Source organism: Physeter macrocephalus, chromosome 6 (assembly GCF_002837175.3).
Source record: "Physeter macrocephalus isolate SW-GA chromosome 6, ASM283717v5, whole genome shotgun sequence".
In the NCBI taxonomy this organism is placed as follows: Eukaryota; Metazoa; Chordata; class Mammalia; order Artiodactyla; family Physeteridae; genus Physeter; species Physeter macrocephalus.
This window is the reverse complement of record NC_041219.1, coordinates 39,117,705-39,134,423: the sequence shown is the minus strand read 5'-3', so window position 1 is coordinate 39,134,423 and position 16,719 is coordinate 39,117,705. Positions and strand designations below refer to the sequence as shown.

Below are 16,719 nucleotides of genomic sequence, written 5' to 3'. Positions count from 1 at the left end.
CAAATTACCAATGGCATTTTTTACAGAACTAGAACAAAAAAATCTTAAAATTTGTATGGAGACACAAAAGACACCGAATAGCCAAAGCAGTCTTGAGGGAAAAATACGGAGCTCTAGGAGTCAGACTCCCTGACTTCAGACAATACAACAAAGCTACAGTAATCAAGATGATATGGTACTGGCACAAAAACAGAGATACAGATCAATGGAACAGGATAGAAAGCCCAGAGATAAACCCACGCACCTGTGGTCAACTAATCTATGACAAAGGAGGCAAGGATACACAATGGAGAAAAGACAGTCTCTTCAATAAGTGGTGCTGGGAAAACTGGACAGCTACATGTAAAAGAATGAAATTAGAACACTCCCTAACACCATACACAAAAATAAACTCAAAATGGATTAGAGACCTAAATGTAAGACTGGACACTATAAAACTCTTGAGGAAAACAGAGGAAGAACACTCTGACATAAATCACAGCAACATCTTTTTTGATACCCTTCTAGTGTAATGGAAATAAAAACAAAAATAAAAGAAAGGGACCTCATGAAACTTAAAAGCTTTTGTACAGCAAAGGAAACTACAAACAAGACGAAAAGACAAACCTCAGAATGGGAGGAAATATTTACAAATGAATCAACGGACAAAGGATTAATCTCCAAAATATATAAACAGCTCATGCAGCTCAATATCAAAAAAACAAAACCCAATCCAAAAATGAGCAGAAGACCTAAATAGACATCTCTCCAATGAAAACATTCAGATGGCCAAGAAGCACATGAAAAGCTGCTCGACATCACTAATTATGAGAGAAATGCAAATCAAAACTACAGTGAGTTATCACCTCACACTGGTTAGAATGGGCATCGTCAGACAATCTACAAACAACAAATGCTGGACAGGGTGTGGAGAAAAGGGAACCCTCTTGCACTGTTGGGGGGAATGTAAATTGATATAGCCACTATGGAGAACAGTATGGAGGTTCCTTAAGAAACTAAAAATAGAACTACTATACAGCCCAGCAATCCCACTATTGGGCATATACCCTGAGAAAACTATAATTCAAAAAGACACCTGCACCCCAGTGTTCACTATTTACAATAGCCAGGTCATGGAAGCAACCTAAATGCTCATCGACAGATGAATGGATAAAGAAGATGTGGATAAAGAACATTTATACAATGGAATATTACTCAGCCGTAAAAAGGAACAAAACTGGGTCATTTATAGAGATGTGGATGAATCTAGAGACTGTCATACAGAGTGAAGTAAGTCAGAAAGAGAAAAACAAATATCGTATATTAACGCATATAGGAACCTAGAAAAATGGTACAGATGAACTGGTTTGCAGGGAAGAAATTGAGACACACATGTAGAGAACAAACCTATGGACACCAAGGCGGGAAGCTGGCGGGTGGTGGTGGTGGTGTGATGAATTGGGAGATTGGGATTGACATATATACACTAATAATGTATAAAATGGATAACTAATAAGAACCTGCTGTATAAAAAAAATAAAATAAAATTCAAAAAAAAAGATACATTATCAAATCAAAGGAGCTTATGCCTGGTCTGACAAGGGCCACAGTCACTCAACTCCATCAGTCAGTTACCATGTGAGAATGCAGGCCTAATGTTATCAGAACTTCCACTTTTTCAAAATAAGTTAGAAATTCAGATTTTTGCAGGGAAGAAATTGAGACACACATGTAGAGAACAAACCTATGGACACCAAGGCGGGAAGGTGGCGGGTGCACTCAACTCCATCAGTCAGTTACCATGTGAGAATGCAGGCCTAATGTTATCAGAACTTCCACTTTTTCAAAATAAGTTAGAAATTCAGATTTTCATCTGAAATATCTGAATTCTAAATTATTTTAAGAAGCCCTAAGTAAAACAAAAATTAAAAACATAAAACCAAATAATCAACAAAATATCAGGCAAGTGAAGCAAAACCTACTTGTGGGCTAAATGTAGCCTATGGACTGACAATTTGTAACCTCTATGAAAGGGATCAGGGTTTTTAGGAAAAGGCATTTGTGCACCAGATCATGGAAGAAGGGGGCAGGTGGGGTGGGAAAGGAGACGTTATATGCACATGAAATTAGAAATGTCTTTCCAGGAAAAACTCTCCATAATATCTGCCACTCCACAAAAACAATCAAAAGAGCAGAGTGGAAATTTACCATATCCTGTTTTCTTGAATTCCATTCCCTGGCCCCACTCCCCAACTAGATGTGAAGCTTGATGAGGGCAGGGACCTCAACTGTCTTGGTATCCTAATGTTGAGAAGGGGCTGACCAACTTAAATTTATTCAACAACTCAAAAAAATTAATTTATTCAACAAAAATTTACTGAGTGCCTACAGTATGTGAGGCACTATTTTGGGGCCATCTCAATGAATAAAAAAATTTCTCTCATGGAGTTTACCTTCTAGTGGGGAAAAAAAGACTAAATGAATAAGTAAATTATATGGTACGTTATAAGGTAATAAGTGCTATGAAGGAAAAAGAGGAAGGAAGTGCAAGGTGGAGGGGTAAAGGTAGGAGTGTGGCAATTTTTAATATGGGGACAGGACAGACTTTACTAGGAAGATGATAACTGAGTAAAGACATGAAGGAGGTGAGGGAATAAGACATGTAGCTATCTGGAGAATAGGCATTCCAGGCAGAAGGAGCAGTCAGAGATGCAGAGGCCTCAGGCAAGAGTGTGTCTGGAGCATGACAAACAGTGAAGAGCCCAGTGTGGTGACAGTACAGTGAGAAAGGGTGCGTGTACATCACTGCAGGGGCTTTTGGTGTTTAGCCATTGTAGAGTTTTGAGCAGTGATGTCTGACTTATATTTTATAAGGACCGCATTGGCTGCTGAGTTGAGAACAGACTGAAGAGTGACAAGGATAGAAGCAACAAGACCAGTTAGGGACCTATTTAAAATGATCCTGGAGGGAGAGAAAAGTTTAGCTTGGACTGGAGTAGGTAGCAGTGATGGCAGTAAGGGGTGATTAGATTCTGAATGTATTATGAAGGCAGAGGCACAATTACCTATCAGATTTTTTTGAACTAGAATGAACTGAATAGAACTTTCAGCTTTCAGGGATATCAGGGTTTATAAAAAATATATTTTCTCATTTTCTATTTTGGTTATATCAAAGAAAGATAATAGATGCTCTAAGAACAGGGAAATTATGTGAGGGGCAAATCATCTCTCTCTTTGATTGGCTTTGAAGAATATGGTAGCAGTTAAAACACAAGCTTTGACTTCACACCTGTTAGGATGGCTATTAGATTAAAAAAAAAAAAGCCAGAAAAATAATAAGCATTGGAGAGGATGCAGAAAAACTGGAACCCTTGTGCATTGCTGGTGGGAATGTAAAATGGTATGGCAGTTCCTCAAAAAATTAAACACAGAACTACCATATGATCCTGCAATTCCACTTCTGGCTATATACCCAAAAGAAGTTAAAGCAGGGACTCTTGAAGCAGGGACAGATATTTGTACACTCGTGTTCAGAGCAGCATTATTCACAACAGCCAAAAGGTGGAAACAACCCAGGCGTCCACTGATGGATGAATGGATAAACAAAATGTGGAAAATACATTAAATAGAATGTTATTCAGCCTGAAAAAGGAAGGAAATTTTGACACATGCTACAATATGGATGAGTCTTAAAGACATTCCAAGTGAACTCAGTCACAGAAGGACAAGTATATGATTTCACTTACATGAGGTTCTTAGATTCCACTTATATGAGGTTCCTAGTCACATTCATAGAGAAAGATAGTAGAATGATAGTTACCAGGGGTTGTGGGGAGAGGGAATGGATACAGAGTTTCAGTTGGGGAAGATGAAAAGTTCTGGAGATGGATGGTGGTGATGGTTGCACATTAATGTATATAATGCCACAGATATGTATGCTTAAAATGGTAAATTTTATGTATATTTCACCCCTAAAGTAAGAAGGCAAAGTGAAAAAGCACAGTAAAACCTGCTTTGTCTACCTCAAAAACAACAACAAAAATCTCAAAAAACATCAGCTCTGGAGTTAGGCCACCTGACCACTCATGAACGGTGTGCCCTAGACAAGTTCTGGAAACCACTGAGCTTTAGTTTCTTCCTCTGTAAGATGGGGATAACCCTAGCCCAAAGGTTTGCTGTAAAGATTAAATGAGATAATATTAGGAAAGTTCTTAGAACAGTACCTGACACATATTAGATAATAAATACCAGCTATTATTAGCATAAGTGAGCTACTTGTTAAGAAGTAAGCCAGCCAGAAGGCCTTGGATCCAGTGAGTTAGTCTATTAAGTTAAATCGTCACTATGGAGCTGCATGTGCTAAAGAAGCCACGCAACACTAGGTGTTTCGTGGAGTTTGCTATGGTTAAATTCAGATACAAGGTATTCTGAAGAGACACCAGTTAATAATGGTGACTGAGGTGAAAATGTCTCAAGTAATTTGAGAATTACCATATAAATATAAAACTGATTCCACATTAAAAGAGTAGGGTAAATTATGAAACAACATCTTAATCCAAGTTTTTGCATTCTATTAGCAATGTAAAGAAATAGGGTAATGTGGTGTAATTCTTTCACTTATTTATCAACTATTAAGTATCATGTATCCATATAAATAGACATACTGAATACATATAGATACACCAAGTTGCACCTAGGCAATTAAAAAAGCTCCAAAATACCTTTTTAAATTATAGTGCTTTATAATGTTTCCTACATTGGGCTGTTGGATTAAGAGTGATATCCTTGATATAAAGGATATAGAAAACTATGGTTGTGAATCTGTAGGAAATGAAACCTGAAGCAAAGCTCAATATTGTAGGTTCAGGTAACACACCTTTTGCTGGCCATTTACCCAAATTAAAATACAAAAGAAAAATTAGAGAACTCAATTTTGAAAGTGCAAAACTGGTGTGATTGCAAACATCACAAAGGTTGGTTAACCAGTATACATGGCAGAAGTGGCAAAATTTTATTTTTGATTCTGGTCTTTAGAGATCTGAATTTAGATTTTGTTTCATGATTGCTTACAATAAATAAATTTCAGTTCCTAGAAAGGCTAGTTACATTCTATTATACATAAATATACCATCACAGTCTAAACTAGGCAAAAAGAAAAATCTTCAAGTCCTGTTCCTGGTTCATCTACTTCAAGAAATATTAAAAACAAAGCTATCTCTTCATTTGTAGAGCCCCAACATATGGACACAATTATAATGGGACTTCACTTAGGGCAGCCTAACAAAATCTTGACAAAAGAAAAAAGTCTTTTGTGCTGAAGAAACTGTACAGCTGCTGCGACAGCTACTGCTGAGAGATACACGGTCAAGAAGGAAACACCCCTGAGTTGCTTAGTAGAATAATTTTAATCTGCTGGGTGTGATTATGAACTAGTGTGGGGTATTAAGAATACAACAGGACATCCTAGAGTTCTGCCCACTTTGGCCATTCCGTCCTTCCACCCCTCCGTACAGTGGCCCTTTAAATACACCTTTTTGGACCCATAGGCTCCTATATACCACACCTAGCCTGAAAGCAACTGGTCTAAAATGAGCCAAATGTCATTACATACACATTTTTCAATTGATGTTTGGAATGATGTACAAACCACAGTAATCAGTTATGTTATACCACCTATTGAGTCAAGGGGCCTCCATGCTCAGAGGCATAAAGCCAGAATTTAGAAATTTGGTTTCTTTTTGATACAGGACCAAAGCTTATCTGAAAACTTTTTACAAACATGGCTAGACATACACCAAAAACCTGTGTGGCATGTACTTGATTCTATGAGTGTATTTTGTCTAAGCGTGTTAATTGCAGAAAGCCATTTCCAGTCCGTTAAATACATTTATTTTGACACAAAAAGGATTGTTGTGATATTAACTGTCTCTCATAGCCTGAATGTAAGCTCCATACAATTCTTAGTTTCAGATTCCACTAAAGGATTATAGGTTACCTTGGTGCATTAATCGGAATCCACTTACATTTTTGACAGTGGGACGAGGGTCAACTGGATGAAGGGTAATTTCTCTGCTTTTGCCGATGCTAGCACTGTTTGTGAATAAGTGCATCATAAGAGAAGCAGGCTGTGATCCTGAGAACACTGACTGGTGAAGGGGCCTAAGTCATCCTTTCAAATGCTGACTTTATAAACTTGACTAGATTGGTAAGAAGTTTTCTTTCCTCAAGCTTGTGGATCACTGCCCAGAACACAAAGGATTGTCTTGCTTGCAAAGTACTTTTTCACCACCCCTTCCATGGGGACCATTTTAATAAGTATTTTAAATTAACAAATGAAACATCCCACTACACTGTTGCACCTGAAAGAGGAAAGATGTAAGAAAAAAGCAGATGCAAATCTACCTGAAGGGGCAAGATGTGATGCTATGTGAGAAAAACATATTTATCCTTATAATGAGCAATGTTTGAGAAACACAGCAAGATCTCACAATGGTGACTATTCTGGCCACACTAACACACCATTCCTATTAATTATATAGGCCAGGTCCAAAGGCTGAAGAAGATTCCAACCAGGGATGTAAGGCCTAAGTACAGAATCTTTCTGACAGAGAGCCAAAACAATAATAACATCAAACATCATGGTCCTTGATTTAAACAAACAGTGCTTTCCTGAAATCTAATATCACTTCCATAATGTAACACATTTCTATTTTCCGTACTATTGGGAGAGAGAGACCCAGTGTGTTCTTGTATTTTTTCTGAGGTTTTTCTTGTTACAGTAGCATTCTTGTGTTTGCTAGATATATGACCAATACCATTTAGAAGTCATCTACCAAATAAAGTCAACAACACACATTGAGATGCAATGATATCAACCACTCATGAGTACTCAAGAGTTTTCTATGTTAGCTGACTGTGTCCACATACCCTGGGATACAATGAATGCCTAATGTAATTTCTACCTTCATTTAAAAATATGAGACTCCTTAAATGGTATATTTTAATGTCTCAAATGGAGAGACAGAAAATATTAAACTGATATGGAAATATAGTTTATGGAATGGAAAAATCAAGAGCTAGCAAGAATAATTTAGAATGATGACTTCTATAATTATGGAAAGATTAATGTATTATTTTTCTATCTTAGCTTCAAATACCTGATAGGGTGCCCAACTTATAACATCTACATGGTGGCAGTCTTGAGAACTTACTGCTTAGAGCCACTGCTAGCTTTTTTTCCCTCCAAAGTCTTCTTCTTCTAGGACACACTCCTAGATCCTGTTGAGGCTGATAGCCCTGGGGATGCCACAAGTAACACCACCTACTCAGACCTGATTTGCCAAGAGTACAGGCCATATAAGTCCTGTCTGATTAGGGAATGATCTTTTCTTTTACCTTCTGACAACCTATTATTTTCATTTCAACAAAGCACAATCTATACTTTTAAAAAAAGGGCCTAATTTTGCAGATAATGATTTTTCTATCCCTGATCAACTACTACATTATCCACATCACACTCTAGAAGACTGTGGATAGAAAACATAGCATGTATCAATATCATCATCAATAGGGAAGGGCATTCCCTTTTAACATTCAGTAATGAAAACCAGAAAACTGAGCTCAAATAACTCCTAATAAGTGGAAACTAAGAAATTTACCTGGGATTGGAGTTGAGAGGGGGATGAAAAGCATGGGGAGTAGAAGAGTAGAGGTGGTTTGTTTTGGGATAAGAGACAATTAATGTCTTTGACTTGTAAGCACTGACTCAGGGAAAACTTGATCGAGTCTCTGGTTTGCCTATCCAGTGTACTAATGCCTCTGTTAAAAGATGATTCCATAAGTGTTTGATTAAAATTTACCATAGAGCCAGTTTTCTTTCCTTTTGCTAGTAATGTGCCCTGTTGCTTTACTTTATTGACTCATAAGGGCTTTTACACAAGAGGAAATATCAGAATGTATGGAACCTACATTTAGATTTCTGAGAAAGACTGAAGTATCAAATAACCAACTTAAATACTTGGTCTTGGTTATACCTTATAAAATCTCAACTTATGGAAAGGAGAGCACAAAATAAGCAACAATATCCTTTAAATATATGATGGTAGACATCTAAAAACACTACCTCTCTTAATACTTAGGAGAGGGTAACGAGCACATGCAGCAGAACAATTCTTGCAATATTATCCTTCCTCAATCACTTGAAGTCACCCTCTAAGGCACTAGCTATGAAACTGCCTCTAAAACTATTAAACAGAAAGCTTCCAAATCCACAAAAGAAGAGAAATACTTGGAAAATGAAAGCCAAAGGAAGTGAAAGGCAAATAATTCAAAGGCAGACATAGTTAGGTAAAAAGAAACATGATACTATACTTTGGTTTTGCATTTTTGTATTCTTCAGTGTCTGTGTCCTCGTCCTCTGAGTACCAATTATCTCCTCTTCCTCCAGCCAAGAGGCCCCTGGCCGCCAACAGTCCTGCAGCATTCCCATAGCCAGTGTATTTCAGCAGGCTATCCACTGCAAAAACAGAATAGGTTTTTAGACAGCAATCCTTGAGTCCTCACTATCATCACCAACTACTCACCAACACAGAGAGGATAGAGATATATGCCATGGTAGTAAATCTTAAAATTGAGAGGTTTTCAAAGTGTGGTAGTAGTAATCCTACATGCTCTGAGGACCAAAAACCTTTTTTCAGGTATCAGAAATTCAAGTGAAGCTGTTTTGAATATACTTTGTGGCAGGAGTGGGGCTTCTGTGACCACCAGGCCATTGGTAAGGGTGATGTTTTAAGTTTTTGATCACAAATTTGATTTCTTTATTCAGTTTCAGAAAAATGCTGATTAGAAAGTTAATGAAAGCCAGACTGACATTTTACCAATATAGCACATAATGTAAATCTTTCTTATTCCTTTTATAGGAATTGGAGGGAAAGAGAATAAGAAATAAGAAAACCTAAGGATATTAGCAAATAGGATAGGCTAAGTTACTCCTTTTTCAAAGAAGTCAGCAACAATATGTAAGCACATTATACCAACTGAAAGGTAGGCCAGGAATTGCTGGACCTTAATAATGGCTCTATCACTTACTAGCAGGCTCTTTACTCCAGTTTTCAGATACAGACAATTGGAATAATATCTACCTCACTTAATACATGCAAGGTGCTTAGGAAAGTATCTGGTACAAACTAAACATGTTCTTTTCCCCTAGTAATATGTAAAATGATTGTTTTATTTTTAAAGATTTATTTATTTTTGGCCACGTGGGTCTTAATTGCGGCACGCGGGATCTTTTGTTGCAGTGCGTGGGCTTCTCTCTAGTTGTGGCATGTGGGTTTTCTCTTCTCTAGTTGTGGCGCACAGGCTCCACAGCGCGTCGGCTCTGTAGTTGTGGCACGCGGGTTCCAGAGCGCGTGGGCTCTGTAGTTTTGCGGCACACAGGCTCTAGTTGAGGCACGTGAGCTCAGTAGTTGTGACACATGGGCTTAGTTGCCCTGCGGCATGTGGGATCTTAGTGATCGAACCCGTGTCCCCTGCACTGTAAGGCAGATTCTTTACCACTGGACCACCAGGGAAGTCCCTAAAATGATCATTTTAGACTTATCTTAACAACAAGAAAAAAAAAGCCCAGTGAAGCACTTGGTGCAGGTCCTGTGTAAGTATTAACTTGTCATCAGTTCATCAATGTAAGAGGAACCCTGAATTGTAGGAATTTTTTTGATTTCTAAGTACCTTTAAGGAAAATACTAAAGAATATTTAGCAGCTTTATTTAGAAACTCTTTTCTTCAGGTACAGTTTCAAGGTGAACACTAGAATATTCAATCAAAACATAAAAAATGGCAAAATTTACTTAAGGCTTTCAATAAAATGTCATTCTAAAGACAACTGTAGGAAACAAAACATAACACTACGTATTTTATCCACGTATAAAGCCTTAGTAAAATCTACATCTGAAATACTACCGTAATTCATATAACTTACCTCAAAAAAGACAAAATAAAGCTGGAGAAGATTCAGAAGAGGGCAATTAAAATGACTTTGGGGGGGCTCCCCTGGTGGCGCAGTGGTTGAGAGTCCGCCTGCCGATGCAGGGGACGCGGGGTTCGTGCCCTGGTCCGGGAAGATCCCACATGCCGCAGAGCGGCTGGGCCCGTGAGCCATGGCCGCTGAGCCTGCGCATCAGGCTCCGCAATGGGAGAGGCCACAGCAGTGAGAGACCCGCGTACCGCAAAAAAAAAATAAATAAATAAAAGACTTTGGGGACCTGAGAGGGGCAGTGGATAAGGAACTAAGTGGTTAAGGAAAGGGGATATATAATGAGTATGAAACCATGAAGGGCATGGATAGGATGCAGGATGAATAGTCCAGGATAGAGTTCATTAAATTTTCAAATACTTGAACGAGACGGTACCTCCCCTGACACTGAAAATAGGTAATTTGGGGGCAAATAAAAGGAAGTCCTGCTTTCAAAGGACACAGCAAACTAGTGAAATTTGTGCAAAAGGAAATACAGATTAATAATATAAGTAGATTAAATAAAGTTTTACACTAGTCACTTTTAACTATTTTCTACATTAAAATCTACTGGTAACTGTGGTGTCTTTGGTAATAATTCTCAATGGGTGCTGGGTAGAATCATATTAGAATTTAATGAGGGATCATGGTGGTGTAATCTGAAAACCCTCTGAATAAATCTGATATGCTCCCTCTTGCCTCCACAAGATGGAGTGATTTACATAAATTAATGGATTCTTGATGGGTTATTAGGGGAAGTGAATATCCAGTGTATACAGATATTCTTAATATTCATGACCTTAATCACATGGTCAGATACAAAGTCACTGAGGCTGAAGGATCATATATCTGATCCCCCATGACAATGATACTCTCACTAAGTTTTTGGATAAGGTTTATTTTTTTAAACAAATATGATGCTTAGCAGTTCCAGAAAAGAAATATTCACTGAAAATGTGAAAGTCTAAGCTGAGATTACATAAATAAATGGTTTAAATAAATATACTTAAAAAATAAAATAACAGTAAGAAAGACACAAAATGTAAATAACCACCTACAGTGGCCAAACATTAAAATAGCTTAAGAATACAGTTTATGAAAGGCCAAAATAGGTTAAAAAGAAGTCAAAAGAACACTAAATAACCTGCTTTCTTATGCAGAAAATCCTCCTGGAAGCTAGTCAATAGTAAAAATCTCTAGCACTTTTATGAAAATAGTGCTTACTGCTCATTCACTGGAACAAACATTCTGTGTCAACTCTGTGACAGCTTGGGTTACAAAGACTGTTTCAGACATACCTTGCTTTCAGAATAGTAGACAAGGCTATAGCTAATAGTTTAAAAATCAAATGAACATTTGCTAATGAGATAAAATACTTAAAAATGGGGGTTGGGGAAGAGGAGACAAATGGACTACAAAATCCACACAGTGAGAGGCATTTTCTTTGTGAAGTTCTGATTTATATTATTTGGTGGAGTGTTTTTAGTTACTTTTTAGTCTATTTTCATATATACTGTGTAACATCCTGTTTGATATTGGGAAGGTAGTAAGAGGAAAATGGACTGAGTTTGGATGTTAAGATGAGTTGCTAAAGCAAACAAAAGATCTTCTGAGTGGTCCTTAAAAAAAAAAGAAACACACAAATGTATTTGTTCTTTGTCACAGTACTCATCCATGCAATTAGATGAAACTGCTGCAGAAATGAAACAAAACAGCATTCAGTCAGAAAGTTGCAAGAAATATTTCACCATTATTTTATCAAGATGCTAGAAGGCACTATGAACAGAGGAAAGCAACCACAGCAGCACACTGCAAAGTCAGAACTGCACTGGTAGTAATGGCATTACTGCTTATGTAGACGTGGGTTTTATCACACTCTACTATTAAAACCAAAAAAAGGGGTTTTGCTCTTTTACTACAGAGAAAGAATGGCAGAGCCAGATTCTACCCAGAAACCATTCCCCCTTCTCTGTTACACAGAGAAGGATTTACAATCATTTTCCATTCAGTTAAATGCTGTGACTCTTTGAAATCCTATACTAGAAGCTTCCTCTAACTAGTCTTCCTACTTCCAGTCTCATACCCCTCCATTCCTGGTTCCACACAACTGCCTGTTATATCTTTGATATTCTTTTTTTTTTTTTTGCGGTACGCGGGCCTGTCACTGCTGTGGCCTCTCCCATTGCAGAGCACAGGCTCCGGACGCACAGGTTCAGCGGCCATGGCTCACGGGCCCAGCCGCTCCGCGGCATGTGGGATCTTCCCGGACCGGGGCATGAACCTGTGTCCCCTGCATAGGCAGGCGGATTCTCAACCACTGCGCCACCAGAGAAGCCCTGATATTCTTTATTTTAAAAATTTTATTTTATTTGGCCACGCTGCACAGCATGTGGGATCTTAGTTCCCCAACCAGGGATTGAACCCATGTCCCCTGCATTGGGAGCACGGAGTTTTAACCACTGGACCGCCAGGAAAGTCCTGCTGTTATACCTTTGTAAAGCAAAAAATATGATGTTACCACCTTCTTGGATAAAACCTCTAAAATCTCCCCCAAAGGCTAAAGCTCAAGTTCTAAAACAGGGCCTAAAGGAATCTTCATTTTGTCGCACCTGCGTTCTTTCCCAAATTCATCTCCTCTTACTCCTGTGCATTGTGGGTTCCTCACACTTTGAACTAGTCTCTTTTCTGTACATACCAACGCTGATTCCCACTCCTCTGTTCTCTTAGGTGAAGACTTTCTCTGTCTTTCTCCACACCAACCAATCACTCTTCCAGGTTGCTGCAGTACCTGGCACATTCCTCTCATATGGTGCTTACCATAGTAACCTACAATTATTCCTTTGTATGGAGACACAAGACAGTGTATTCACCACACTGAATTCATAGACAGCACAAATATTTGGCCTTTCATTCAACATTTATGGGGTACCTACTATCTGTAAGGTACTTTGTTGAAACACTGGGGATCCAAAGATGAAGACAAGATTTCTGACCTAAAGAAACTCAATGTCTAGAATAAAAGTTTGATAAACAAAAAGTTACAACATAGCAAATGTCAAAAGTATTAACAGAGATAAGTAAAAATGGTACAAAGCAGAGAATGATGAACTCTACCTCAGATGCTCTTCACACAGATGTTGCTTAAGGTGATCTTCAAGAATACATAAAGCTCACTATGCTAACAAAGATGGGAGAGGCATTCCATGCAAAAGGAACAGCATCTGCAAAGCTATGGAGATATGCCAAGGAACAGTGCAGTATAATCATGCAAGAGTAAAGAATTTAGTATGATTAAGCAGAAAGTGCAGGGTAGGGAGTGGATTTAGGATACACTATAGAGGTAGGCCATGGAGGTAAAATTTAGATTTTACCTTGTAGGTGACAGGGAGTCACTTAAAGTTTTATAAGGGGGAATGACAATATTATATATGTATTTTAGAACAGTCCTTTTCTTAGCCCTGTATAAGACAGAATGAAGAAAACCTGACCAGAAACAGAGGGATAGGATTATTTTAGTAGTTTATTAAGAGAGACACAGATTTGGAAATCCCCCCAAAGCAGGCTGAAGCAGAAGCCAAGGGAGGGGAAGAGACGGCTCAGGAAGCAATGCAAAGTGAAGATGGGGCCAAAGAGAGCTTTACGGAATGCTGGCAAGTCGATGTGGACAAAGATACGAGTTAGCAACTCAGACTGAAAAGAATGAACAGAGAGGTAGGTCAAAGGAAATCTAAGAGTGTGTTGTAGCACAGAAAAAACGACAGTGGTCAATAGTGTCAACTGTTAAGAGAGATGTTATACGATAAAGACTAAAAAATACACATTCCTTTTGAAAATTAGTTAATTTGTGACCTTCCTGAAAGCATTTACAGTGGCATCTGGGGAGTGGGGAACGGTGGAAAAGCCTTACTTGCAGCAAGTTGAAGCCTAAGTGCGTAATGAAGATACTGAAAAGAACAAATCAGTCTTTCAAGATGCTAACATGTGAAGGACAGTGATATGAAGATGTATATAGATTGAGGAAAACATAGGGAGAGTTAACAAACAAAAGAACAGAGGGTAACAACTGATGAAGCAAGTCTTCTGAGAAGACAGGAAGGGAAAAGATCATCAGGAAAGGGAGACTGCTTAGCTCCAAGCTAAAGAGACACCTATTCCTCTGAGACTGAAATAAATGAGACAAAAGTTAGTGTATAATGGTGTGGGTCTATGTGCTGAGAGAGTTCAAGCCTTATTTATCTCTGCAACTCAGCTCCTTCCCTACCACAATGCCTAGCACACACTGGGAGTTAATAAATGTGTTAAAAGGCGGGGGCTGGGGAGGAGGGGAATACCCCACAAAGGCAAGGGGGTTGTTTTACAAATTATTTTCTTTTATTAAACTGTGTAAGGCTTGTCTTTAGGACCCCTTATAAAGTACACAATTTGCAGGGCAGGTAATAAAAATTTAGTTTTGTCAGTACTCAACAAAACAAGTCGGTAGCATAAGCACAAGATAACCTGTGGGTCGCTATCAGTTGGAGATGTAGTTTAGCCTGGCACAGATGGCACTTGGATGGCTTTTTCTGTGCCAAGTCTTCCATAAAATTTTGGTCTTTGTATCTTGCCCCATTTCAGTTTTCCTTTTTAATCTTGTCTCTGTGTTCCTAACCCAATTTGATTGCCGTTTGCTGTCTCTACTTAGTGGTCTGAACTTTGTGCCTTGGTCATGGTACCTTAACTTTCAAACTCAGCTTTGAACATCTTTAACAGGAAAGTTCAGTCACTCTGATAAATTATCTTAAATTTATTTCATTTTGATATAATCTGCCTCCAAACCCAACCCAAACTCTAAAATGTGATGACTTATGAGTTGAATATGGACTACAAAAAATTTTGGCGGGTGAGGGGCAGAAGGTTTTAAATTAGAATTTGTTGACAGTATTTAAAAACTCTCCTGAAAAATCTGGGTGATTTGGTAACATTGGCCACATGCTCCTTCACGGTAACAATCAGCTGGAGCTAAATAGCAGCAAGGTCCCTTTTCCAGTCTTCCACATTCCCCTTGTTCCTCCACTCCCAACACACGATCTCCCCAACAATTAGCTAAGTGTCAGTTTTCATTTATCATCTTATGGTCCGTTCATTTGACTGACTTTATTACCAGCCTGGCACTTTGTAGGCATCTGAGTTTGTAATCCTTGATAAAGAAAGTAAATAATATGAGGGCAGAGACCTTGCTTATCTTGTATACCTTTGTATTCCCAGGGTCTAGCTCAAAAAGTATTTGTTGAACAAGCAAGCTTTTATTTCAGAAGAATACTTTTACTATTAAAATCAAACTAGAAGGAAAAGCAGATGAATATATATAGAATTGTTAAAGATCAAATGAAAAAGATACAGTTTTGCTAATATGGGTTTGGGGCTCAAAGTTAGGACTATGACACCTCAAATACTGGGTCCCAGGGGGAACAAAGCTAACCATTTCAAATTAAAAACAATTAACAGATTCATTTATCAATGTATATACCGTATTTGTTATGACACCAACTCATTAGTAAGGTGATTGATTATATTTATATATATAATTTATGTATTTAGATATGTAAAATTATTTAGATATATATTTAGATATGTAATTTATATATTTAGGCATGTAATATATATTTAGATATGTAATTATGGAAGAAATAAACTTCATTTTTCCCCTCTTAAAAACTTTACATGTACACAAGAAATGCATGCTCATTGTAGAAAAATTATACAATACAGAGAACTAAAAAAAGTCACCAGTCATTCTACCACTTAGAGGTAACAATGGATAAGATTTTGATGTATTTATATTTTGATAAATACTTTTTGATGAATAGATACACGTGTGGTTTAGATTTACATGTATATGTGTGTGTGTGTATATATGATCATACTTTAAATACAGCTAATTTCTGATCTCAGAAAAATCGATTTAATTCAGCCAGTATTTGCAGACTACTATATGCAAGGCACTATTCCAGTCAATTTCAAGATGCAATATCTTTTTTCATAGTCATGAAATAACTGAGTTGTTTAAAAGAGCAGATATTAAATAAACTAGTCTATGAGAACAGTTGAAGATAATTACAGTTGACCCTTGAACAACACAGGGGTTAGGGGTGATGGCCCTTCATGCAGTTGAATATCCTCCTATAACTTTACAGTTGGCCCTCCATATTTGCAGTTCCACATCCATGGATTCAACTGACTATGGATTGCGTAGTACTACAGTACATATTTATCAAAAAAGAATCTGCATATAAGTGGACCTGGGCAGTTCAAACCCATGTTGTTCAAGGGTCAACTGTATTATGAGAGGAAATATGGCAGAATGGAAAGACAGCTCAACTGCATGAGCTTGGACAAGACACTTGCCTCATTTATGACACTGAAATAATAATAATGTTTACCTTAGAGAGTCCTTATGAGAATTAAATGAGATTATGGCATAGAATGTTTGGCACATGAATACATAATAGTTGTGTTTATTATCATTGTAATGATATTGATCAAATTATGTTGCTAATATACCATCTTAACAGTAACTGAAGTGGTTGTACCAGTTAGTCAGAAATGAAGTTTAAGAATTCAATGAAAGCAACTCAATAACAAAAACCCCCAAATAATTCGATTAAAAATTAGGCAAAGGGGGCTTTCCTGGTGGCGCAGTGATTGAGAGTCCGCCTGCCGATGCAGGAGACACGGGTTCGTGCCCCGAT

At 37.8% G+C, this 16,719-nt stretch overlaps 1 protein-coding gene across 8 annotated transcripts in view; it reads right to left on the bottom strand.

Annotated features, from left to right (window-relative positions):
- The window catches only part of RIC8B (RIC8 guanine nucleotide exchange factor B), a 121,101-nt gene that overhangs the window by 26,011 nt on the left and 78,371 nt on the right, over nucleotides 1-16,719 (bottom strand). For 7 of the 8 annotated variants that reach the window (XR_003680142.2, XR_008617576.1, XM_024127250.3 and 4 more), the window contains exon 8: nucleotides 8,350-8,494. Coding sequence is in view for 6 of the 8 variants with exons in the window: in XM_024127250.3 (XP_023983018.1) it covers nucleotides 8,350-8,494 (145 nt within the window). In the remaining 2 variants the exon portion in view is untranslated. Of the gene's footprint in view, nucleotides 1-5,722; nucleotides 6,070-8,349; nucleotides 8,495-16,719 lie in introns of those variants that run through there. The other variant, XM_028490546.2, reaches the window with a different exon arrangement.